At 44.1% G+C, this 24,830-nt stretch overlaps 1 protein-coding gene across 11 annotated transcripts in view; it reads left to right on the top strand.

Moving 5' to 3' along the window:
• TRAK1 (trafficking kinesin protein 1) overlaps window positions 1-24,830 on the top strand; it is a 181,810-nt gene that overhangs the window by 93,136 nt on the left and 63,844 nt on the right. For 6 of the 11 annotated variants that reach the window (XM_072793212.1, XM_072793213.1, XM_072793205.1 and 3 more), the window contains one exon: window positions 683-877. Coding sequence is in view for 8 of the 11 variants with exons in the window: in XM_072793205.1 (XP_072649306.1) it covers window positions 683-877 (195 nt within the window). In the remaining 3 variants the exon portion in view is untranslated. Of the gene's footprint in view, window positions 1-682; window positions 878-20,556; window positions 20,905-22,741; window positions 22,787-24,830 lie in introns of those variants that run through there. The other 5 variants (XM_072793217.1, XM_072793216.1, XM_072793209.1 and 2 more) reach the window with 3 other exon arrangements.

Below are 24,830 nucleotides of genomic sequence, written 5' to 3'. Positions count from 1 at the left end.
ACTGTATTAATATAGAAGGGAGGAGAGAGGTTAATTCTGCATGACTGCATGACGTGCTCAAAACACCAACATTTCTGGGATGATCCAGCTCTGCCTTCAATGGAGGAGCATTTGTTGCTTTAATGGGTGGAAGTCCCACAAGAATACAAGCACTGCAAGAGCAGGACCACGACTGTTGTGTTACTGTTGCATCTCCTGTGTCCCTGGGACTCGGATGTATTTGGGTGGATGAATGGAAAGAAATACAGGCCGATCCACAATTCGGGGAATTAAATGAAGGCAAAATCCCAGATGAAGGGATGGCTTGACTGGTTAAGAGTAGCAGGAAGAAATTAGACATATTGGTGAAATTGTAACTGCTTTGGTTTATGCATCAAGTGATTGAAAGAGAATGGTCAGAGAAATAGTTGGGAAGAATGAGCCCAGAAAGCACACGAATTGTGGCTTTACTTCGAATGAAGTGGGCCGCTAAATGGTATAGGAACTATTTTGGGTAGGTCTTGTAAGTTTCAAGAATGGATTTTAAATTGGCAAAAAAGATCTCTGATGTGGCCGTAGCTGGCCTCTCCATGCTGTGGGTAAGTAGCTGAAGGTATCTGTTGAGGCCACAAGGCCAGTTAGCTGGCAGCAGCAAGGCCAAAACCATTTCTGGGCTCTCATTTCCCTATTTTCTTCTCTCCAGACGTGTGCAACAGCACCGATCTTCCGGAAGTCGAGATCATTAGCCTGCTGGAGGAGCAGCTGCCCCATTATAAGTTAAGAGCCGACACCATCTACGGTTATGACCACGACGACTGGCTCCATACACCCCTCATTTCTCCAGATGCCAACATTGACCTTACAACCGAGCAAATTGAAGAGACGCTGAAGTACTTCCGTGAGTAGTTCCTTTTGTTTGGTGAGGCACTGCAATGGCCCATGCTTCTTAGCTGTGGCCCTGCATGGGACTTTGTACTGGTTAGCAGGTCTTACAGCCTGCCATTCATGGAAGGGTGCTCCAGGAAATGTGGCTGTAGGGTTTAGTCTCACACATGGCCTTGATTTTGAGTGTTATGAATAGACATTTTAGTGTATCAGGGACCAAGTACGAAATTTCATTTGAACCAGTTTTCTCATAACTGTAGAGAAGAATTTGAAAATGCTCCCATTTCCCCCCTCTTACCAAAATACCATCTGAATCCTTAGAAACTCCCTGAGAAGGAGTTTGCATTTAAACCAAAGGTACTGGGAATTCTTGGCTGCTTAGTATTATTTATAGGACATAGCAAAACATGTATAACAAGGCTGACAATTTTTCTTCTTTTTTAAAAAATTGAAGTATAATTGATATATAACATTATATTAATTTTAGATGTACAACATAATGACTTGATATTTGTCCACGTTACAGAATGCACCACCACAATAAGTCTTGTTAACATCTGTCGCCATACAGAGTTAGAAAAAAATTTTTTTCTCATGGGGAGAACTTTTGAGATCTGCTCTCTTAGCAATTTTCAAATATGCAATACATAATATTAACTGTGGTCACCATGCTGTACATTTTATTCCCATGACATATTCATTTTATAACTGGAAGTTTGTACCTTTGACCCCCTTCACTTGTTTCTTCTACCTCCCCAACCTTCCTGCCTCTGGCAACCACCTGTCTGTTTTCTATATCTGTGAACTTAGTTTTCCAAGGCTAATGATTTCTGTATGAAAGCCCACTAAGCTGGTTATTCAGGAAAATCAAAAGGCTGCTCCAGTGACAAACTAGTTCTGCCTTGGGCTGACACCTGGTAGGGTGAGCAGTACACTAGGTGGGTTCTCCCCCCCCCCCCCCGCCCCCCACTTCCCAGTGTGTGAAACCTGATTTTGCAGATTTAGAAAATGTGATAATTTTAAAAATTCATGCTAATGATGTTTCTGATGTTCATTCAAGAGGTGCCTTTGTAGAAATAATTTTACTCTTTAGAAATTCACTGCAGCCCTATGAGATGGGTAGGACAGACCAGCTCTCCTTTGTCTTAAAACTTCTGACTTTAAAATTCCAGTCAACTTTAGCCTAGTCTAAATTAGTGATGTCACTTTGGAAGTGACATCATTTACATACCTGTGTATCATTATGTCACCTTTAAAAATAAAAAGTATAGCAATCTTGCTTCTACTTGATGGTAACATGGTTCAAAACGAGCTTATAACAGCAGTAAGTTTTCTGTAATTATTGCCTCAATACAGAATGATCTCCAGTGTTCTTAAATTTGGGAAATCACTTATAATGAGTTGGAACTACAAGTTTCTCTTTTAGAAAGTATCTGGGGCTATTTTCACATTTTCTCTATTAGATGTTAATGAGGAAGGAATTTTGTTTAGACTGACCTGTGTTTTATACCTAAGACAAATCCTACGGTCTTTGTGAACACAGCAGATAATCCATTTCAACAGGAATAAAAATAGAATAGTCCATACCAGGGCAGATATGAAGCATGTTAGACTTGTACCAGTGTTCACATTGGAGCTTTAGAATTTCTGATGTGTCTGGTAGCATATAGGAAGCTCTTTGGCAGTCACTTCTGTTGACGCACGGTATCTGTTACACCAAGAGATGTGGTGGTGGGTAGAAAACTGTCCGGAGTCACGTCCTTGGCAGGTTCTGTATTTGGTTCCTTCAGACTGCTTCACGGTATAATTCACAGCAGAACTATTTTTTCAAAACTCCTCGTGTGTTACTTAATCTTCCTTAAGAGATTGTGTGATTCTGTTGGACCCTGCTTGGCTGTTTCTGTCACCGGAGGCTCCTGGATCCCTTCTCATACACAGATTAACCACTTACATTCACAGCATAGTGGGAACCATCCACAGGGAGTCCTTCACTGTTTTTGTAGAATTTTCCTATGAATTGCTCCTTTCATCCCTGTGAAATGTCTGCAGTTTGGGCAGGGCTGGTTTGATTCTCAAGGAAGTAGAAGCATAGAATTTATTCCATAGTACTGATCTCCCATCTTTTCAAATACTTGCAACAGCAGACTTGAACAGACACTGTGGCTTATTTCTGTTTGTTCGTTCTGTTTTTATTTATTTATTTTTAAGATCGTATCTATCTATCATCATCATCTATCTATATCTATCTATCTATCATCTATCTATTTATTTTAGACAAAGAGGATGTGTGCAGGAGAGCATGTGTGCAGGTCGGGGGTAGGGGCAAGGGAGAGAGAGAATCCCAAGCGGACTCCCTGCTGTGTGTAGAGCCTGAACTGGGGGCTTGATTGCAGTTGATCCTAGGACCCTGTGATCATGACCTGAGCTGAAATCAGGAATGGAACACTCTTAACCAACTGAACCACCTAGGTGCCCCAGTTACATATTTAAGGGAGGGAGAAAAAAAATATGATGGATTTGGCAGTGGATAAAACAAATTATACTAAGATTAGAAGAAACAAAGTAAATGCTGAGCAGAGGTTCTAAAGGTGCTTAGAGCATAGTTTGCCCCAAGTCTGACCTTAATTCTGTATTTTCTTCTGTGATACTTGCACTTAGAGCAAAGTAGGTATTTGCTAACTTGATTAAATGAATGATCAGGGTTAGCTCTTACATATAGCACACTCCTCAGCAGGGATTTCAAACTGAGGTCCTAGGACCCCCAAAAAGTCTGTAGAGGGAAATTGGGGATTCTGTGAAGTTCTAAAGGAATGAAACGATGTCTTTATTTTCACTAACTTCTAACTGAAATGCAGCATTTCCTGTCACTGTGAAGATAGAAAACAAAAAATGGTGGTATTAGCAGGACCTGTGACTTTTTCACCAATAGAAATCAAGATTTTCATGTCATGTTGCAGTGGAAACAGATACTTTGAAATACCACCTTTACTCATCACTGCTTTGAAATTACATTCATTATTAGGCATGCCGATAGCCCTTGCTATCTAATACATTGATAATGAAGCTCTTATAGCACAGACTTTTTGCAAGTTTTAATAACTGCATTGTAATACAATTGGTTTCCTTTTGTAGTCCTTTGTATTTTATGTTATGTTTTCAACTGTTTATTCTTTTTTTTTTAATTTTATTTATTTATTCATGAGAGACACAGAGACACAGGCAGAGGGAGGAGGAGGCTCCTTGCAGGGAGCCCAATGTGGGACTCGATCCCAGGTCTCCAGGATCACGCCCCTGGCCGAAGGCGGCACTAAACCGTTGAGCCACCCGGGCTACCTTCATCTCTTTCTTCTAAGGAGGGGTGCGTGAGCCTTGCCAAGCTGGCTGAGAGGTCAGTGGAAAGCACAGATCAGGGGCCCTGCTCTGTGCATGGTGTCCTCTTTGGGTTTCATTGTTTGTTTACACGTGCGTAACTAGGAGATGCTCTGGCCACGACACAGTGACTCACCTGTGTGTGTTAAATCAGTTGTGAGGTGTGTGAGAAGATAACAGAGCTGTTTCCTCTTAGGTTTATTTTCTTATCAGTTAGGACAGTGGTTCTCTGTTATGGGTGGGAGTGGGGAGAAGAGACCCTAGAGATTTTGATAATGGGAGATGAGGTAAAACTCAGTCCCCTTCCTTACAGGCTGTCCCTCAGAGTAGAGAAATTACACTTTGCCTTTTAAATCTGGCCCTTATCTGGCCTGTTGTTTTTGTTTGTTTTGTTTTTTAGTATATGTACTGCCAAAGTGAGTACTTTTATTTTTTTATTTTCAGTAGCCTCTGTGCTTAATGTGGGGCTTGAGCTCCCAACCCCGAGATTAGGAGTCATATGCTTTGCCCATTGAGCCAGCCAGGTGTCCCTCACCTGGCTTGTTAAGAAGAGGTGTCTACCTTTTTGGGGGTCTACCTTTACCAGGTGGTAGAATGACCCTTTCAGGCAAATATTTAACAGGTTGATTTTTTGACTCCGGGGAGTGTGGGAAACACAGAACATGAAAATGATTCACACAGCAAACGTACCCATAGATAGGGGACATTTAGGACTAAGTGGTCTAGGAGGAAGAAAGAACAGTCAACGTGTAGCCCTTGCCGGTATCAGGCACTGCTCCTAATTCCTTACATGTATCTCATTCAGTTCTCACAGTGACCTCTGGGAGAGAGTCTTGCTGTCCCCATCCTGCAGGTGAGGACACTGAGGCACAGGGAAGTTAAGACGCTTGCCCAAGGTCACACAGCTAGCACAGTGGGGTGCTGAATTTCAAACCTACGTTGTCTGGTTTGACTGCATGCTTTACTTTCTCAGAAGAGCAAAATGAGAAAACCATTTAAGAATAAAGCTTACTTGGAAAACATGATACAAAGAGCAAACCCTCAGTTTGACTGTATCAGGAACTATTTATTTATAAAATGTGTGTCCCACATATTCAAAATTCAACTTTTGTTTTTTCCCCATAAAGGTCGGTGTCCCAAGCGACAATCAGCCAGATATAACTTAATTTCAACTTGAGGTTTCCTCCCTTCTTCCCTGTGGTTTTGTCTCTGTCCTGTGGTCTGGAGGTCATGCTTCCCCATCTCTGGTGGAAATGACTTGTGGGTGCTGTGGACCTTTCTTGCCACACAGCATTCTGCAGACACCAGACATGAAGGCAGCTGTGTTGGTGCCAGGTGGCTGTGGTCCTCATTTCCAGGGCCTGCTCTCTGTAACTTTTTTTTTTTTTTTTAAGATTTATTTATTTATTCATGAGAGACATACAGAGAGGGGGAGGTGGGGAGAGAGAGAGAGAAAGAGAGAGAGAGAGAGAGAGGCAGGCTCTTCTCAGGGAGCCCGATGTGGGACTTGGTCCCGGATTCCGGGATCAGGCCCTGAGCCGAAGGCAGATGATCAACTGCTGAGCCACCCAGGCGTCCCTCTCTGTATCTCTTTGGTTAAGGAGACAACTCGGTCAAAAGAAAAGAAAAGAAATCTCTTTATGTCTCAAGTGCATAGGATTCTCTGGCCATTTCACCTCTGACTTTACCTGGAATAATCTTTTTTCCTGAGGAGAAGAGAAGGTCATAAGGCAAATAAGAGTTTCAAGACATTGTTCTATTGTTTACTTTTGCTGTAAAGTAATCTCAATCAGCCAACAAGTATTTACTGAGCGCCTGGTACGCACCTGTAATCCTTTGTGAACTTGACTTGTTTGAGTTCCAGCTGAGGTTTTCTGGCTAAGGAAGTGAAAACATCTCTTGGATTATTGATTTTCTTCCCTTACCTAAGCAGAGACTTTGCCACTGGCTCGGGCTAACCCAGGAAGCCCTCAAGGCCTCTGCTGGCATCCTGCACGGGGTGGCTTGCCTTGCTTATTCGGGAGAAGCCAATAGGGTCCGGGGACTTCCACATTCAACCAGGTCCCTGTGCCATTTTAAATTTTTTTAAAAAAGATTTGTCTATTTATTTATTCATGATGGGGGGGTTGGGCAGAGACACAGGAGGAGGGAGAAGTAGGCTCCATGCCGGAGGCGACGTGGGACTCGATCCCGGGACTCCAGGATCGCGCCCTGGGCCAAAGGCAGGCGCTAAACCACTGAGCCACCCAGGGATCCCCCATTTTAATTTTTTAAAGTTTAACTTAAACAAAAAATTCACAACCGTTGCTGGAGCACCCAAGGCCTATGGCAAAGTGGCTGTCCCTAAGGTCATGCATGGTGTCTACCTTGCGTGGGCTAGGGGTCGTGTGTGGGTCCCCCTACTCCGCACCCCGGCGCTCTGGGGTTGTGTCCGTGGAGGAGTGAGTGCAACCCACAGTCAATAATCATACACATTTCCACGCATTTCCACTGTATCATTCACTTGTGTCCACATGGTCCCAGGCGTCATGAGTGTTTGTACAAGCCTATGTGTCACGCTTTACCATCTTAGGACTTGTTGCGGGTCAGCAGGGAGTCTGCTCGGGGACGAGCCATGAAGGCCCAGAGCATCTGCAGGGGTCTCACTGGCCAGAGCGTGGGCTGGCCCTGGATGTCTTGATGCTCCTGGAGCAGGGCTGACGTAGCAACCACTCCTTTCTGGACACTTGCCCTCCTGTCTTTCGGGCCGGTCCTTCCAACCTCTCTCACTGGGTTTTTCTCTTCTTCTGAGCTAAATCAGTGGTTGTTCGATCCTGATGAACTGAGAGAGCTTTTAAAAATAAGCCCTTCTTGAAATGGTATTTAAGCCCGTAATTCAAATGTCCAGGTAAGTGTGATGTGCTGCTGTAAATGTCAGGACGCCCAGCCTGCATCTCCCTGTGTGCTCCCCTCCCAAGGCTTAAGTACCAGCTACATGCTAGCTACTCCCAAATTTCTGTCCAGTTCTGATTCCCCTTTCCCACCTTCCCTTCCCAGCTCCAGGCTCCCATATGTAGTCATTAACTTAGCACATCCACTGTCAATATTTCCGCCCCTCCTTACACGTTTGTCTTGATAAATGTGACATGATTTCCCCCATTTCTGCATCCTGCTGGCTGTTAGCCAGCTCTGTTAATTCTTCTTGCGTGTGTATCTCAGATCCCTCCTCTGACCCTGCTGCCACTGTCATGGGGGAAGCCAGTGCCGTCCCATTCCTGGGCTGCTGAAACTTTACTTTTCTACTACTCTCTTTTATATCAGCAGCCCGGCTGGCCTTGTCTCGAGATCCACTCAGGTTATGCTGCTACTTTGCTTCTCACTGCTCTTTCAATAAAAGGCAGAGTCTTCTAGGACCCTGTGACTTGGCTCTTGGCCTCTCTCCAGCCAGCCTCATTGCACCTTCTTAACCTTGTACCAGCCCCACTGTGGACACGCCACCCTTGCCTCACAGAGGCTCCCTCTGAACCCCTCCTCTTTCTTTCCTGTTCTCTAATTCTCAGCACCAATGTGCCCTCTTCAGAGTAGCCTTCCCCCCGAAGCCTTCCTTGAGCACCAATCTGTGATGTCCCTCCCCATTCCTTTCTGCTGCCTTCATGGCTCTCATCTCCCTGTTTGCTTACATTGTGATAATGCAAACAATAATAATACAGAGTCACCTTTATGGAGTGCTTCCTGTTTGCTGAGCTTGTGCTAAACGCTTTACCTTCATGAGTCCATTAGGACACACACACTGGATTGTGATCCCCTCTTTGTTAAATGATTTTTTTCAGATACAATGCACTGGTGTATCCAAACTGGATTGGCTATTTAATCCTTAATTTAGTTTTTAAGGTATTAAACTTAACTTTCATAGATACAGCTCTTTTTTGGTGTTATTCATGAAATGATAAACGTAATTGCGTGATTACATTAACAAGCAAAACAGAAATGAACAGGTTTGGGAACAAACACCCATGACAATTGGTAGGGAAAGAGCATGATTCCTAAGAGCCCATATGCCCAGGCTCGAGAGACAGTGGCTGGCTGGCGGGCAGTGGCAGCAGGCAGTGGACTTTCTGGGGGCCACAGGCTCTTATTTTGGCTACAGGTCAACTAGGAGTTGGGAATAGAGAAGCTTGTAGCACATCCCTTCTTTTTAGCCAAGACAAGAAGTCTCCTCATCACGAGATGTGGTCTTTGAAGTGTTCATGTTCGAGGGGTACCCAGGTGAAGATCAAATAGGAAACATCCTGATTTGAGTATTTCCCACTGGAACTTTTATTTATAATGTGTATCTGTGAGCAGCTGAATTGTGCCTGGCAATGTAGTTCTGCCTCCCTTCAGACCTGCCATCTCTGGTTTGGTTATTTTTCATTTTTGGTAAAAATCTCTTTTCTCCTTCCTCTGCTTAACAGTGGATGCTTGTCAGTCTTTTTTCTTAGGTTCTCCTGCCTCCCCCCACCATCCTTTGCTTTGGTCATTGTGTCTCTGGAGGCGGTGTCTACATCTCTCTCTCTACCCACAGGATGGAGTCTCACATAAGCTGAACACAAGTTTGTCATCTTCACGCCTGCCTTTCTTACCAGCTGCCTGACTTCCACGGAGACCCCAAGGCACTTGGCAGCTGCCCATGCCTCGTCCCATCTGTTGTGTCCTCAGAGGCACCCATTGCCTTGAGAGATAGTGTCCACTTCTGATTTTCGGGGTAGAGGAAGCAGGGATGCTTGTCACTGTTTGACAGAATCATGGAGCCCACTCCATGTCTCATCTTTTAGCATCTGGCTGTGTAGTGAACATAAATGGCCTCTAAAGGGAGTGAGATTTTAAAAATAATACATAAAAGTACATAAAAGTGTGCTAATTGTAGATAATTTAGCAAAAATTAGGACAAAAAGATGACTAACAGCCTTAGCAACCACTTCTCAATTTTTGTTGAAATATTTTTAGTGGATTTTTTTCCTCCCACAAATATATTACATATCTGGGAACATAATGCTTTTTTAGTTAATTGTGTATGTTGACCATTTCCCCATGGCGTTAAAATTCTTGAAAAACACAATTTTCATTGTTGCTTAATATACTGTCATTTATATCTAATCATTGATCTGTTATTGGGAATCTGGGCTGTTTCTAATTTTTTCTCAGATGACATGCTAGCGAACGCCCTTCTACATCAGTATGTGTACACCCCACTCATGATTTCCTTAAAGTGTGCTTTTAGAAATTTACTCAACTTGAGAATGTGGTGATTTTTATGTTTCTTTGAACTATGTTATTACTCACTCTTAGATTAAATGTTAACTTACCGCAACAGAAGCAGCCCATTCTTGGTGAGCAGACACTAAGTCAAGAAGTCATTGGGAACCCTGAGGAATACATGTTGAGTGAGTGAATGGGTAGGGCACCATTCCATAAGGTTCTAAGAGTTCATAAACTTCCTGATGTTTTTTTGCTCACCTGAGAATGGTCGGTAGAGATCCAGAGATTTGGTGGATGCCTCATTGTTTGGATTCAGAATTCTTTTTGTGTTTCATCTCTAATTTCTGTTGGATGGTTTCTACGTGGTGATGGTTAATGATAAATGAAAAGGACATCCATCAGGTGTTTATCACATTCTGGGCACTCTGAGTCCCCCTGTAGTGCTCAGAGGGGGAGACTGTCCATTTTGAAAGTGAGGAGGCTGAGATTCAGAGGAGACCCTCCAGTGTCAGCCCAGGGTCACACAGGATGGGCAAGAAGCAGGGTCTGAGCCCAGCTAGACCAAGCCCATTCTCTTCCACAGTATGATATCCACAGGGTAGCCCACACCTTACTATCTAGGGTTTGAAAAGGTCTTCCGTGCTTTTGCGGTGCTTAAGTGGGAGAGCATTTCACCTCTCCCCAGCTCTGACTTATGATCTTCTCATCTTCAACCCTATCTTTTTATTTCCAAGACATCAGGCTGGGCAGTACTCAGATGCACTTTGCCTGAAAACACTGCTTTTGTCTTTAAGAAGACTGGAAAAAGTCCGTTGTATGTTTTCTTATAAGACACCTGAGGAAGAATGTCTTAGCCTTTTCTTGGCTTGTACAGGTGGCTACCCATTAATGAATGTTTAGAAAATGACAATAATAGGTAAAGGCCTGAAGAAAATGATGGAAGTAGACAATTGTGTGTGTGTGTGTGTGTATTTTTTTAATTCAAAGTGTTATCATGGGATCACCTTAGAATTTTCACCAAGGACAGCTTAATGAGGGAACAATAATGCACGTTATCTGTAGAAGTTTAGCTAGAATTGAGAGGTGCAGCTTATCTGTGTGGGGTAGTGATGTCTATTTAGGGTTTAGGTAGCCTTCCTATATGGTAAAGGTTTTCTTTTTCTGAGTGGTTCTTTTTTTTTTAATATTTTATTTAAATTCAGTTTGCCAACATATAGTACAACACCCAATGCTCATCACATCACATGCCCTCCTTAGTGCCTGTCACCCAGTTGTTACCCCATCCCCCACCCACCTCCCCTTCTGAAACCCTTTGTTTGTTCCCCAGAGTTAGAAGTCTGTCATGGTTTGTCTTCCTCTCTGTTTTTTTCCCCCAGTCCGTTACCCTCCTATCCCTTATGATTCCTTTCACTTTTTCTTGTATTTCACATATGTGTGAAACCATATGATGATTGTCTTTATTTGATTGACTTCTTTCAGTTAGCATAATACTCTCCAGTTCCATCTACGTCGAAGTAAATGATAGGTTCATCTTTTCTGATGGCTGAATAATATTCCATTCACATCTTCTTTATCCATTCATCTGTCGAAGGACATCATTCTGAGAGGTTCTTAGAGAAGAAAAGTCGTGAGAGACCCAGCAGTCATCCCCATGTTTGAGGGCCTCACTCCCCTCATCTACCAATTCCATGTGTGACCTTGAGCAAATCTCAGAGTCTCTTTGGGACTCAGATTTTTTATCTGGAAATTAGTCAGCATTAAACATTCTGTGACTCTCTGAATATGTCATTGAGAGCATTTTACTCTTTTGTCAAAGGTATCCCATGACAAAGTTCTCTTGTTATTTCTTGTTTTTGTTTTATTGCAATTTTTTTCTGTATTATTTAACAGGAATTATGAGACTTGGGGCTTTAATTTTCAGTTTTAAGAAATTGTTAAAAAGTAAAACCAGTTTAATAAATATATATATAAAAGTAGTATTTGCTTTTTTAAATAAAAGTGCTTTTGCTCTCAGGTGATAATTCTAGGGAAAATCATAAAGAATTCTCAGACAGAATACTATAGAAATATTGGCCTAATTCTCCAGGCATGTTTTAAATTGCCTACAACTTTCCTCATTAAGATTTAGATCTCTGCAAGGCTTATGTTCTAAGAGACTACAAGCTATTGGAAATAATTTCTGTATTCATTGAATAAATCCCAAGGGGGCAGAGCCCGTGTCTGCATCACGTTTGAATGGGCCAAAGCCTCAGCTCAGTGCCTTGCATTAAATAAATGTTTAAGGAGATCCCTGGGTGGCTCAGCGGTTTGGCGCCTGCCTTCGGCCCGGGGCATGATCCTGGGGTTCCGGGATCGAGTCTTGCATCGGGCTCCCTGCATGGAGCCTGTTTCTCCCTCTGCCTGTGTCTCTGTCTCTCTCTTTCTCTGTGTCTCTCTCATGAGTAAATAAATAAAATGTTTTAAAAAAATTAATAAATGTTTAATAAATGCTTCTTAAGTAACAGAAAATGAAAAGATACATGTTTTTAAGTTAAACTTTTCCTCCTCTTTTTTTTTTGATAAAAACAAACAAAAAAAAACTGCATATGGAATACAGAGATCATTTTGGTTTTTGCTACCTTCCAAAGATTGCCTTCATCTGATTAAAATCCTAAGTGCAGCAAAAATAGAGGCACTGCAATATGCTCTAATCCTCAACAAATGAAATGGATAAATGGCACCCAGTGCTGACTTTCTGAAGAAGGGGGTTGATAGTTAATATGAGGTGGTGGCATAGGAGAAAACATGGTGGGGAGTTGCCCTGCAGAACCCTGGGGATCTATTCTTACCCAGGTGTTGTGTGTGGTCGGTAGGGTCATGTGAGGGGAGTAAAGGTAAATTATAGGGTTGGGTGGAGGATGTGTTGGAATGGAAAAGAGATCTGCAACCAGGGAAAACTTCTCATTTTCATTTGCTAACAAAAAAGATACCAAAAGCATGCATTATATTTATGAATAGTTGCCATGAATTTCTCTCCTGTAAATGCCCACATTTTGGCCGTGTCCTTCTGCCATTCCCAAAACCTGAAGCCATGTTGCTTACAGGTGAGCATCCAAATGAACCCTGTGTTATGCCTTCTCCCCTCTCTTGCTCAACCCTCACTCAAGTGGACTCTTCCTTGGGTGCATTGTCACTGCTTTTAGCTACCCAGGTGTCTGCAAGGTCAGAGGCGAGAGCAGAGAAGCTGGCTGTATGGACACTCCCCACATGTGAGCCATACCTGGCCACAGCATCTCCACCCAGGTGTGGGCCCAGGCCTCAGGCGATAGAACTGGAGGACGAGTGCCTGAGAGGTGGTGTAGAGCAGCCATATGCTGGTGCACCTGATAGCACCTGCAGCTCTGGACACAGTGCCTGGTCAGCAGGATAGCCAGGTACTCATCCCGGGGACAGTCTACCCACTAAGCTAAGCTTAGTAGCTAAGCTTACTTTGGCATCTGCCACCTGCCAGTTTTTTTTTTTCCCTCAATAAACCAGATTCCAATGTTGAGTATCTTTTCTTTTAAGACCAAAAATGCTTGGCAAGCAGTTCTGTACAGATTGACTGTTTTCCTTTTCATGTCAATCCAGCACGTCTAAGACAAAGTTGGAACAGACTCAGGTGGGAAATTGATATGACAGCTCAGCTTGCACCCCATCGGCTCCTCCTGGGGGATGTGCTCAGGCCACAGAGACTCAGAGTTATGGCAGGAGCAGAATTGGGGATTGGTGGAGCTTCTGGTGTGCATTTTGAAGCCTGCAACGTCTGCCGTATGACCCGCTGGTCCTGGGAGTGAAATGTCCCATGCAGCTCCCCAACACTGCAGGAAGCAAACTGGGAACTGTGGAAACACATCCAAGCTGTTTCTTCTCTGTGTCCGTCTTAGATATACAGGTGATTTTAATAACTGCATCAAGGCCTGGCTGCACGTTGGCTCTGCAGTGCTCTGTTGAATGCTATCTCCCCGCCTTTGGATGTGTCTCTAAAAGCCAGACTTCGTTCTGCCCCCAGAGAACTCTGGAAGTGGCATGGGTGCCTGCTTTTCCTGTGCCTGAAATGAGGTAGAGATGGTTTGGGAGGGCGTAGTTGACAGCAAGCTGTTTGCTAGCAGCCTGCCTTCTGCCACAGGAGCTCAGTGACTGGCAGTGGCGATGTTTTTTTTTTTTTTTTTTTTTTTTTTTTTTTTAAAAAAAGAGAGGGGCACAGAAGCCTCGTCTCTGTCAATTTTCTGTAGCAGGTGGGAGGAAGGTCTGTTTGTAAGACTGTGTTTCATGGGAGTTCCACCAGCCCTCTCTAGCATGGAAGTCCATTTTGGGTCTTCCCTTCTCTGTCTTTAGGCTCCTAGCCACCACTGGGTGCAGACAGGCTAGCCACACTATTTCCTGAAGGAAGGAAAGCTCTAGAGACTGGGAACATATTCCAGAGGGAATTGGGGCTGTTGAATGTTTCTGCTTCCAAGCAGGAGAGAAGCACACAGGGAGCCATCCTTTTACCCACATGCTTAATTGGTTGGCAGGACATGCCTTGTGCCAGTCACCGAGAGGCACAGAGGAAAGTGGCATGTGGCAGGTTCCATAATGTTCAGATACTTTGGGGCAAACTCCTGTGTTATTTGTGCTGTAATTGTTAATGTTTACTCATCTTTTAAATGTATTGAATAACTATTCAAAATTATGTATATATATGTATACGTTCAAGTATATACTTAAAATCGTTCATATGTGTATGAACATTTAATTCATATGCTCACACAACTAATAATCAGAAAATTAGAAATTTAATTCTTCTTTTAAAAAAAGATTTTATGGGAAGCCCTGGTGGCTCAGCGGTTTAGCGCTGCCTTCGGCCCAGGCCATGATCTTGGAGACACCAGATCGAGTCCCATATCCAGCTCCCTGCATGGAGCCTGCTTCTCCCTCTGCCTGTGTCTCTGCCTCTCTCTGTCTCTGTGTCTCTCATGAATAAATAAATAAAATCTTTAAAAAAAAATAAAGAAGATTTTATTTACTTATTCATGAGAGACACAGAAGCAGAGACATAGGCAGAGGGAGAAGCAGGGTCTCTGCAAGGAGCCTGATGTGGGACTCGATCCCAGGACCTTGGGATCACGCCCTGAGCTGAAGGCAGATGCTCACCACTGAGCCACTCAGGCATCCCAGAGATTAAATTCTTTTAAACATTAAAATTTGATTACAAATGTATGTAATAGATTACCCTTGGTGCAGCAGGCCAACTCTATTAGATTCTCTTAAGTGCTTGCAAAAGAGAACTTACAGCTCACCTTGCAGCATAGGACCCAATCCTCCTCCTGCCTGGATATAGTTTGTGACCACAGCGTTAGGCCTACCTAGTCTTTCACCTGCCTCCTCATTCCATATCCGGTTGGCTTATTCATAGCCTCCCTACTTAGAGAAATGTTCATGAAATGCTTTATAAAAGATATTAGTGGCAGAGACAGAAGAGTCATACACGCCTACTCTCCCCTACTTCTTAAGATGGTTTAAAAATATCTTCCTATTATCTTCTTTCCTTTATCTATCAGTTGCCTTGTTCACTTGTTTGTCCTTTAGTTTTGGTGTTCCCTGATTTCACGGCTTTCACAGACTCCACTTATTCCCTTTAAATGTTATTAACTGAGGGACACCTGGTGGCTCAGTGGTTGAGCATCTCCCTTTGGCTCAAGGCGTGATCCCAGGGTCCTGGGATCGAGTCCACATTGGGCTTCCCCTGGGGAGCCTGCTTCTCCCTCCGCCTATGTCTCTGTGTGTCTCTCATGAATAAGTAAATAACATCTTTTAAAACAATGTTATTAATTATATTCTGTTTTTGATGTTCAAATTGCCTGGCCCTGGACCATCCTTTTATGCCAGCTTCTGCACCTTATCACTTCTACTCCAAGACCTTGTTAAGCTATCTTTGCTTTCTTGCCAGCTGGTGTTATAGGTGCATCTTGATTTTTTCCTGCCCCAAGACATGGAATTAACAGCTCTCCAAGGAGCCCTGTTGACATTTCACCCAGAGCTGGACACCAAAGTATTGACCTGCATGTCGTTGGTGGAGTGGTATCCTTGCTGGGCCACTTTTCTTAACAGAGCTGGAAATAGTTTTTTTTTTTTTTTTTTTTTTTTAAGATTTTATTTATTTGAGAGAGAGAGAGAGAGAGAGAAAGCAAGCAAGCACAAGTGGGAGGAGGGCAGAGGGAGAAGGAGAAGCAGACTCCTTGCTGAGTAGTGAGCCCAATATGGCGCTCCATACCAGGACCCCAGGATCATGACCTGAGCTGAAAGCAGATGCTTAATTAACCAACTGACCCACCCAAGCACCCCTGGAACTAGTATTTCTTTTTAATATCATGAAGTCCCATTGATATTTTCAATTTAACTCTTTCCTGATCAATTTTTATTCTTTAAAAAAAAAAAAAACACAGTATTTTTGCTGTGAGATGCCAGTTAGGGTTTTTATTTCCTGTAACTGAATCCCTTCTATTTTTTTCCTTTCATGTTTCATGTGTAAATAATTTTTAGATGTTTTCTTAGCTATTGATGGGAAGACTTCAGAGGTGGACCATGCCTGGTTTATATCCACATGCTCTTATTGCTGAGTGATCCGAGGCTAGCAGCTTAAACTTTTTGCCCCACCCCCTGCCCCGCCACATCCCCCATCTGCACATCGAGGGGGCTGGTAGTTAGGTAGCCAGGTCTGAGGAGTGAGTGAGCTAGAAAGTCCTGGCTGCCTGGTGTGCAGCCTGCATTTTCCTAAATGATATCCAGTGATGAGGGTGAGTGAGAGGTGGCTTCCGAGGCTGCTTCTGGGACTTGTCCCTGATCCTGGTTCTCCCAGGGTGGAGCAGTGATGGGGGCAGCCCAGGCATGGTAGTGATGGGGTGCGGGGAGCTTGCTTTTTCAGCTGCAAGAAGCCCTGAGGGAGGGAAGACTAGGACCCCTGGGGGCCATGGGACTCATAGAGGAAAATGTGAATCTGAAGGCAGATGCACCTAGATCTTAACCTCAGCACCATCTCTGCAGAGCTGTGGACAGATTGCTCTGTCCTTCTGAGCCTATAAAATAGGAGTTTTGGTGTGGATGTTCACTTTGAATCCTGCTTGAAGCCCATGGAAGTCACCCATAAGTGCTGCAGTTTCCTTTGTATTTGTTTTTTTTTTTTTTTTGTATTTGTTGATACTCTGTCTTCTTTCCCATTTTCTTAAAACATGAATTGGACATGTACAGTTTTTGCACTTGATGTAAGTTGACTTACATCAAATATATGACTGCTTAGAAAGACATCCCCCCACCCTGTCCCCCGCTGACTGTCACTCTGGCTTATTACTGTGAACTCAGTGCCTTTTCATTAATTATGCAGGGACAAGCCAAGACATGATGTTTCTACCTCATTTCCCTAATTATAGCTTAGAAAATTGTACTCTCTTTTTAATTGCCCGTACTGGCTTACTTATGTTTTTAAAGAATTTTGAGTAATGAGGATGATCACAAACTAATGCTTATTGCAAACTCATTTTGTCCCAGGCACTGTTCTGAGTGCTCTGCCATCCGCTAATTAATTAAAACGTGGCCTTGTCTCAGAGGCAGGTACTATAATCACCCCATTTAGCAGATAAGACTCAGGTGTCTAAGAGGGTCACAGAGATGGATGAGGAGCCTGGACTAAACCTCAGGCCATCTTACTCCAAAAGCTCAAGCTCTTAACTATGACATTGAACTGCCTACAGGATGCTTGAGGGGCCCAGTGGTTGAGCCTCTACCTTCAGCTCAGGTTCTGATCTCAGGGTTCTGGGATCGAGTCCCGCGTCGGGCTCCCTGCATGGAGCCTGCTTCTCCCTCTGCCTGTGTCTCTGCCTCTCTCTGTGTCTCTCATGAATAAATAATTAAAACATTTTTAAAAAAAAATTAAACTGCCACTATTAATCTGTTGTCTGTGTGTCCATCTATCCATCCATCCATTATTTTTTGCTTTTATGATGATGTGTTATAATAAAGTATGTTTAAAAATTCATAGCACTGGAAGGTAAATGTGCCATGCCTTTGTTTAAAGGGTTTCTACCCACATCTGACTTTCTGTGACACTTTACAGAATTTGCATTTCCCGTTTGTTCATTACCCCTCATTTTGCAAATTCATATTGGACCTTGAACCTTTTCCCCAGCCATAGTGGGTTGAACCTGGTGAGCGTGCTGATATTTGAGGAACATGTTCATTGTTGACTGGCGGCCTAGGGCCATCTTTCTAATTGAAACACCTTAAGGAACGTTAAACAAAACCTCAGAAAACCTTGCGGCACCAGCCTCTGCTCATGTCTCATGAGGAATGACAGTGGGAGGGCCACGGTGGGGGGGGGGAGGAGGGGGGGAAGCCGGGATTGCCATGGGGCTGCAGAGAACTGCTGTCCTTATAGGAGAGAGACTTGGTAGAGGACCAAAGGGTGAGGGATGTTCAGATAATGAGGACAGGTAGAGCTGGAATGAAAATCATTGGCTGCTGACTTTAAATAGGCAAATGTCCTAGAAAATCTTAAATGTGTATCTAAGTTGGGGTCAGGAAGAGGGAAGGTCAGGGATTAAACTAAGGGAGGGAGATGATGGGGGTCTGCTCCCTACTTGGACCAGGAAGAATTTGGAATTGGGTGGTGAGGGGGGCAGGTCCTCCGGGGTATAGGTGACAGCTGGGGAACAGCCTGACCAGGGACAGTCCCATTTCCTGGCACCGTACATTTTCCAGACTTTCCCAAAAGCTTGCTTATGGCTCAAGCCAAGATTCATCACCAGCTGCCTTTAACTTTCCTTTACTCTTCTGAGACTCAAGGAGGTTCCTCTATTTGATGTTGCTAAAGAGGCAGGAACCCCGCTTTCCACACGGGGTAGGACATGCCCTCACCATGTGCAGGCTGGGCCAAGCGAGCTCAGTTGGCCACCTGGCAAGTGGGAAGATCTGCTTGTAGCATCTCATGCTGGTGTACAAGCATGACCTGGTAAAAGCATAGGGCCCTGGGGAGGGCGTGTACCTGGAGCTGGGAAAAGCTTCTGGAACCTACACAGGGGACAGGAAGCCAGCTCTGGGGACCTCACAACACAACATTAAAAGGCTCATCTGCTTCTCATGATTTAGAAAGGCTGAGATAGATTTATACATGGTACAGATTCTGCCCAAGAGTCTATATATAGGGTTTGTAATTGTGTGTGTTTGTATATGTGTGTGTATGTATATATGTACACATAGTTTTCTTACATTTTTTTTTTACTCAAATGCAGAGAGAGAGATACACACACACACTGTATATATTACCCACCCCAATTTATCCATCCTGTTGAAATACCTCACCATTCAAATGTGATCTGGGGACCAGAAGCATTGCCATCACGTGAGAGCTTGTTAGTAATGCAGAATCTTGGGCCTGCCACAGACCTGCCACAGCAGAATCTGCATTTTAGCAAGAGCTCTGGGTGATTCACATGCACATTAACTCCCGGAAGCCCTGCCCTCGAGCGATGTGTCTCCACGTTTGTTAACTGAGGCATCATATGCAATTGGAAGAATAAAGGGAAATTATCCCTGTTCAGTCATTGTAGCAGTCATTCCTCTCATAGTGGAAAAGAGACCCTTTTACTATTATTCATTCATAAATTACATGGTCTTGAGTAGAAAATTAAGAGAAAAAAACGAACAAAGCCCACGCTGCTGCTGTTGACATCCGCAGATTAGTTATGGTATTCGGCCAACAGGCTGGTGAGGTTCTATAGGTAGTTTTGTTTAAGGGCATTGGTTTTGGAGGGAGATTTTTGCCCCCAGAGGACATTTGGCAGTGTATGGAGACATTTTTTGGTTTTTGTATTGATAAGGAGAGGATGGTGCTTCTGGCATCTAAGTGGGTAGATGCCAACAGTGCTGCTAAACACCCTGCTATGCCCAGGACAGCCCACCCACAGCAAAGAATGATCTGACCTTAAATGTCAGCAGTTGTGCTGAAGTTGAGAAATCCTGCTTTAGAGGATGGAGTTACCCTATAGTACATCCAAAATCTAATTATCCCGTACTCATTTGAATGAAATATTTAAAACATGTCAAACACTTAGAAATAGTAAATGTTGAGAAGCCTGGGTGGCTCAGCGGTTTAGCGTCTGCTTTCAGCCCAGGGCGTGATCCTGGAGTCCTGGGATTGAGTCCCACATTGGGCTCCCTGCTTGGAGCCTGCTTCTCCCTCTGTCTGTGTCTCTGCCTCTCTCTCCTTCTCTCTCTCTCTCTCTCTCTCTCTCTCTGTGTCTCTCATGAATAAATAAAATAAAATCTTAAAAAAAAAAACTAGTAAATGTTAACTCCGTTTTTTTTTCCTTAGGATATAATACATTACAGACGCATTTAGGACAGTTGCAAAGCTCCCTTCCTCTCCTTCCCTAGAGGCAGCTATTATCTTGCAGGTGGGCTGTTTTGTTCTGCTGTTTGTACTTTGATCACACGTGTAAGTGCCCAAGAAACAGTATTATCGCATTGCTTGGGCCCCTTTGTCATGGCATCCTCCCCTGTTGGTATGTTGTAGGCTGTTTTTTCAGAAGTTTGAGCAAAGGCATGAACAGCGAGCAGAACTGCATCTCAGTGAAAAACATTTCCATTTTCTAAATAATTTGCGTTTCCTTGAGGTGGTGGTCAGATTTTCAGAAAAGATGTTTAATGTGTTAAATCAGATTGGTGAGTGAAAATTAAAAGTAATGGTTGCAAATTTTAGAAGGTGGGCATTTTTCAAAAGCAGACTGTGTAGTGAGTGGCCCAGAAGCGAGCAGATATTCTTGTCCTTATGTTTGTTGGAAGTGACCATGGTAGCGAGGCCCCCTGGCACACACCCTCCTTTCTCCCTGGGTGGCACCTCTCAGCCCCTGCTCCCAGCATTCTTGGAAGACATTGCCTCCATCTCTGCATCATTTTTCAGAGATGGCCAGTTTCTATGGCAACTGTTAGATTGAAAGATGAGCAGCAAGCAGGAGGCGAGGCTCGAGTGAGACCTCTGGGTGGTGGTGTGTGTCCCTGACGTCACCTTCCTCGCGTCTGGATAGGACAATTCCGGATACTCCCATTCAGGGCTGCTGGCCACTGCCGCTTTATTAGCAGGGCTGTTGGGGGCTCCGAGAGCTCTGCAAATTGCCTCCCTTTCTGCTCTTCCGGTCCTCGCCCCACCAGAATTCTTCTTTTCACTGCCTCTTTTCTGTTTGGCTGCAGACTGTCATTAAGAATGCACAGCTTAATTCCGGTGTGTTTCGGGATGCTCTTCTGCCCAGTGTTCTGGAAGGGCAGGGAGGCATGGCAGTGTTTTACTTGATGTTGATGGCGCTGTGAAGTCCGTTCTTTCCTCTGCAAGAATACTGACTATGCAGAAATTTATTGAAGCGGATTATTATGAACTAGACTGGTATTATGAAGAATGCTCGGACGGTAATTATGGCTCCCCGCAAAACAGAGCAGGAATGTGGAGGGACATTGTCTCCCTCCGGGGTGGGGTGGTGGTCCTGAAACCTGTCGTGGGGGCACTGGAACCCACACTGCCGCAGGCATGCATGGCTCTGACAGGTCTGAAGGCACGGTGGAGGAGATGGCAGGTGGGCAGGGTCATGGATACTCCTCTGCGGTTAGTCGGTCTTTGCTCAGAAGGGCTGATGGTATTGGTATGCAGGGCTTATGAGCATCATACTTCTCTTGGATCGAATTCTCTCTGGGGTGAGGCGTGAGCGTGGTGTTGATGCGTGTGTGTGTGCGCGCGCACGCGTGCGTGTGTGTGCAAGGGGGAGATGTGTTCAGTGACCTCTGTGCTATTGGCGGGGCTGGGGAATAGTATATTCAGAACTGTTGGCAGCAGGCCTGGAAAAATCCTCCCTTCCCTGAACCCAGACGTGGTGGGGTGGGGGTGGGGGTGGGGGGAGATGTGGGAAGGCTGGAGAACATGCAGAAGCAGCTTCCCACCCAGCAGGCAATTCAAATGAATTTTGCCTGTGGGATCCCACAGAGATGGGGGTGGGGAGATGTTGGGAGGGGCAAGGAGAGACTGTCTCCTTCGGTCACCCGCTCAGTTTGTGCAGGGAGGGTGTGGCACATTCCATAGGAGACTGGGCTGGACAGGTCTCGGGAGGTTTCAGGTACATGGCAATAGCACTGAGGTGCATTCTCAGAGGGGCCACGGGAGAGGGCTTCCTGTGGTGTTGGGCATCAGAATCGTGTATGACACAGTTAATCTGTCATCTTTAATTTCTTCTTCAAAATAACCCTCAAATCACATGTCTCTTACACACACACACACATACATGAAAAAAATACAATTAATATGTACAGTTTGAGGGTCTCTTCCCTGATGATAGTATGTTCCCAGCCCCACACGAACCACTAATAGGTAAGGTAACTGTTTTTTAATTGAATCGGGAGTTTCAGACTGCCCTAACCATGACCACATTTGATTAACCTGAATGATGTAGCAGGCTGGGAGCTGGCCTCCTTAGTAAGCTGAAGAACTACATAATTGTCTCTTATCTGCTGATTTCTGTCTTTTTTTTTTTTTTTTTTTTTTGATTTCTGTCTTGACCCAGGGCTACACAGGGGAGGGACCAAGAGACTTTCTTGGAGAGGGTGAATGGGTATGTAAACGTGCTGAGAAACTTCCCCTGGTGAGTCCCACTGCCCCCCAGCCTTAGGTGAAGATGGTGTCATGTGGAGTCCCTGTGCATTTTAAAATATCCTGAGTAATGGTGGTGGTGGGCAGCTCCAAGCGACTTCAGGGGAAAAGGTGACTGAATCCTTCTCTTTGGATACGTTGTTTTGAAGCCAGTTCCTGTCACCCCACTCCAAGAGGCAATGATAGGGATGCTTCTTTTCAGAACTGTCACTGAACTCTTAAGAATTTCCGTGGTGATAGTGACTCACTGAGCCCTCCCTAACTTTTTGGAGTATGGACCTCCTTGGTGGATCACTGGAATGGGGAGGATTAGTTTCAGCACAGAGCCTGTCCCAGGCTGTGGATGAGTTGGGTGTGGCTGTGGCTCCCACGGATCCCTCCTAGAAGTGGGGGAGGAAGGTTTCTTACTATCTTGACCTAATTGCTACACCATCCAGCCCTCTTTATACCCTCGTCCTTGGGGATAAAGCCAGTGGCTTGTGGTAGGCAGTCTGAGGGGTGAGAGGAGGCTGGCTGACTCTTATCTGGGTGTCTGTCAGATGGACTTTCTTACCCAGCCATTTCTCAGTTGAGTCTTTTGGCCTGGAGGCAGCCAGATCTCTCTTCTTCCAACGGAAAGGAAAATGGAAGGAGAAGCGACTTCTCTATCCAAGGGTAAATCAGTGTTGATTGCAGTTACTGTCTGAATGTTGAGCGAAATACTTGCCATGACCCTCCATTCCAATTTGGATGAAGGGGAAAGGCTATTGGGACAGACTTTACTGGGACAACTGGCGTTTTCATAATCTGGGTTTTAAAAATAGTTAGCGAAACAGAATAAAAGGGACAGATACCCAGAAATCATCTAGTTTAGGAAACCCAGGGGATTGGGATTTCAAGTAAATGCTAATTTTGTAGTTAACTCGCTTACTCATTTCTGACCAGTTGAGTTCTTACCTGGCCTCTACAGTTAGTCTGGAAATGCAGTTTGCCTTTGTTTATACGTGCGTCTTTAAAATTGCAAATGAAATAGCCCTTTCATCTCCCAGACCCGACCAACCCGGTGAGGTGGCCAGGTAGTAGACACACAGCACTGCTTTGTCTCTCTTATCATTTGGCATTTGAATCTTTAATGAGGGAAACTTCTAGGGAACTTTCTATGCTAATAACAAAAGATGAGTCAAATGCTTTGAAAAAGATGCAAAATCATCATTTATGTCCGAGTTAGTGACTCACGCTTCAGTTGCAGGGTTAGCACTGAAAAGTAATACACGTATGGGTGGGAATATAGATGGCAGGACAATGAGGATCCCTCTTTTAAAACTGGAATAAAAAAAATAGCTGCTGTTTTCTTTTATCTCTGGAGGTGTGGGAGAGCTTCATTCCGTGTTGAATGACCGGATCCTTCCCTTTTATCAGTGGTAGTTATGGAATCTTACTATCTTTCCCACCCCCCAAACAACAACAGTAAGACCCCCAGAGGGTGTAACAAGGGGCATGGGGCAGGGACTTAGAATAATGAGAAACTGGAGGGGGGTTGGTTGCCCATTACCTTCAAGTAATTTTTAGAGATTTGAACCAGCCAGCTCTCGACACATGTAGCATGGCCTTCGCAGAATTTGTGCAGATAAACCAGTGCCTCCTGTTTAAACTATGGTGTCAGATGGAGTCATGGCTGCCTACATTGGATGTGTCCTGCCTCTAAAGCCTGGTGGATTGTGAAAATCACCCAGTTGTTTAAAAAGAAGATTCTCAGCTTTACTCCAGACCCAGAGAGGTCCTGAGAAATCTGAATTTTTAGCACATACTTTAGGTGATTCTTTACATCAGGTGTGTTTGAGAAACTGTGCCAGTGTCAGTGGAGACCAGCCCCAGGAACAGGGGTCTGGAAAATCATTCTTTAGGTCTGTTAAAGAATTTCATGTTCCTTCTTGGCTATGCTGATGACTATTTTTTTTTTTAAAGTATGCTTTTAAAAACTGAGGCCTTTTTAATATTTAAAGAGACTTGGGGTCAAGTGTATGTCTTTAAGCTAAAGAAAGAGCATGTCCTTCTATAATGACTCTAGAAGTACATATATCGCCAGAAAGTGCGCTGGCCTGGAGTTTCTGAGGCCCACTTTTCACTCTGCATGGCTCTGTGGTTTGGGCACATCCTGGGATGTCTGTGAGCCTCTGTCAAATCAGATGCCCCATCTGGAAAATGGGGATAACCACACTGACAAGAGGCATAGTGAAGAGTATAAGGAATATAAAGTACAGTTGACCCTTGAACAACATGGGAGTTTGGGGTACCAACCCCCCACACACACACACACGATGCAAATTTATGTGGAACCTTTGACTCCCTCACCACTTAACTACTAATAGCCTACTGTCAACCAAAGCCTTGACAAGAACATAAACAGTTGATTAACACGTTTTGTATATTGTATGTATTTTTCTTCGTATAGTGTTATAGTAAGTGTAGTATAATATGTAGTATTCTTATATAGTATTCTTAGAATAAAGTAAGCTAGAGGAAAGAAAATGTTATTACGAAGATCCTAAGGAAGAGAAAAACGTGTTCACAGTAATTATCGAAGTTCAAACCCAGTTGTTCAAGGTCAGCTGTAAAAACTTTTCGTAAATGGTGATGTGCTAGGCCAGTGCTTAATTTTATTGTCTCAGAGATGGTCTAGTTGGTAAATTCTTTTTAAAAATCCTTTTTAGGGGCAGCC

Source organism: Canis lupus, chromosome 22 (assembly GCF_048164855.1).
Source record: "Canis lupus baileyi chromosome 22, mCanLup2.hap1, whole genome shotgun sequence".
NCBI classification, from domain to species: Eukaryota; Metazoa; Chordata; class Mammalia; order Carnivora; family Canidae; genus Canis; species Canis lupus.
Note: the sequence above shows the minus strand (reverse complement) of the source record. Positions and strands in the feature narration are given on the sequence as shown.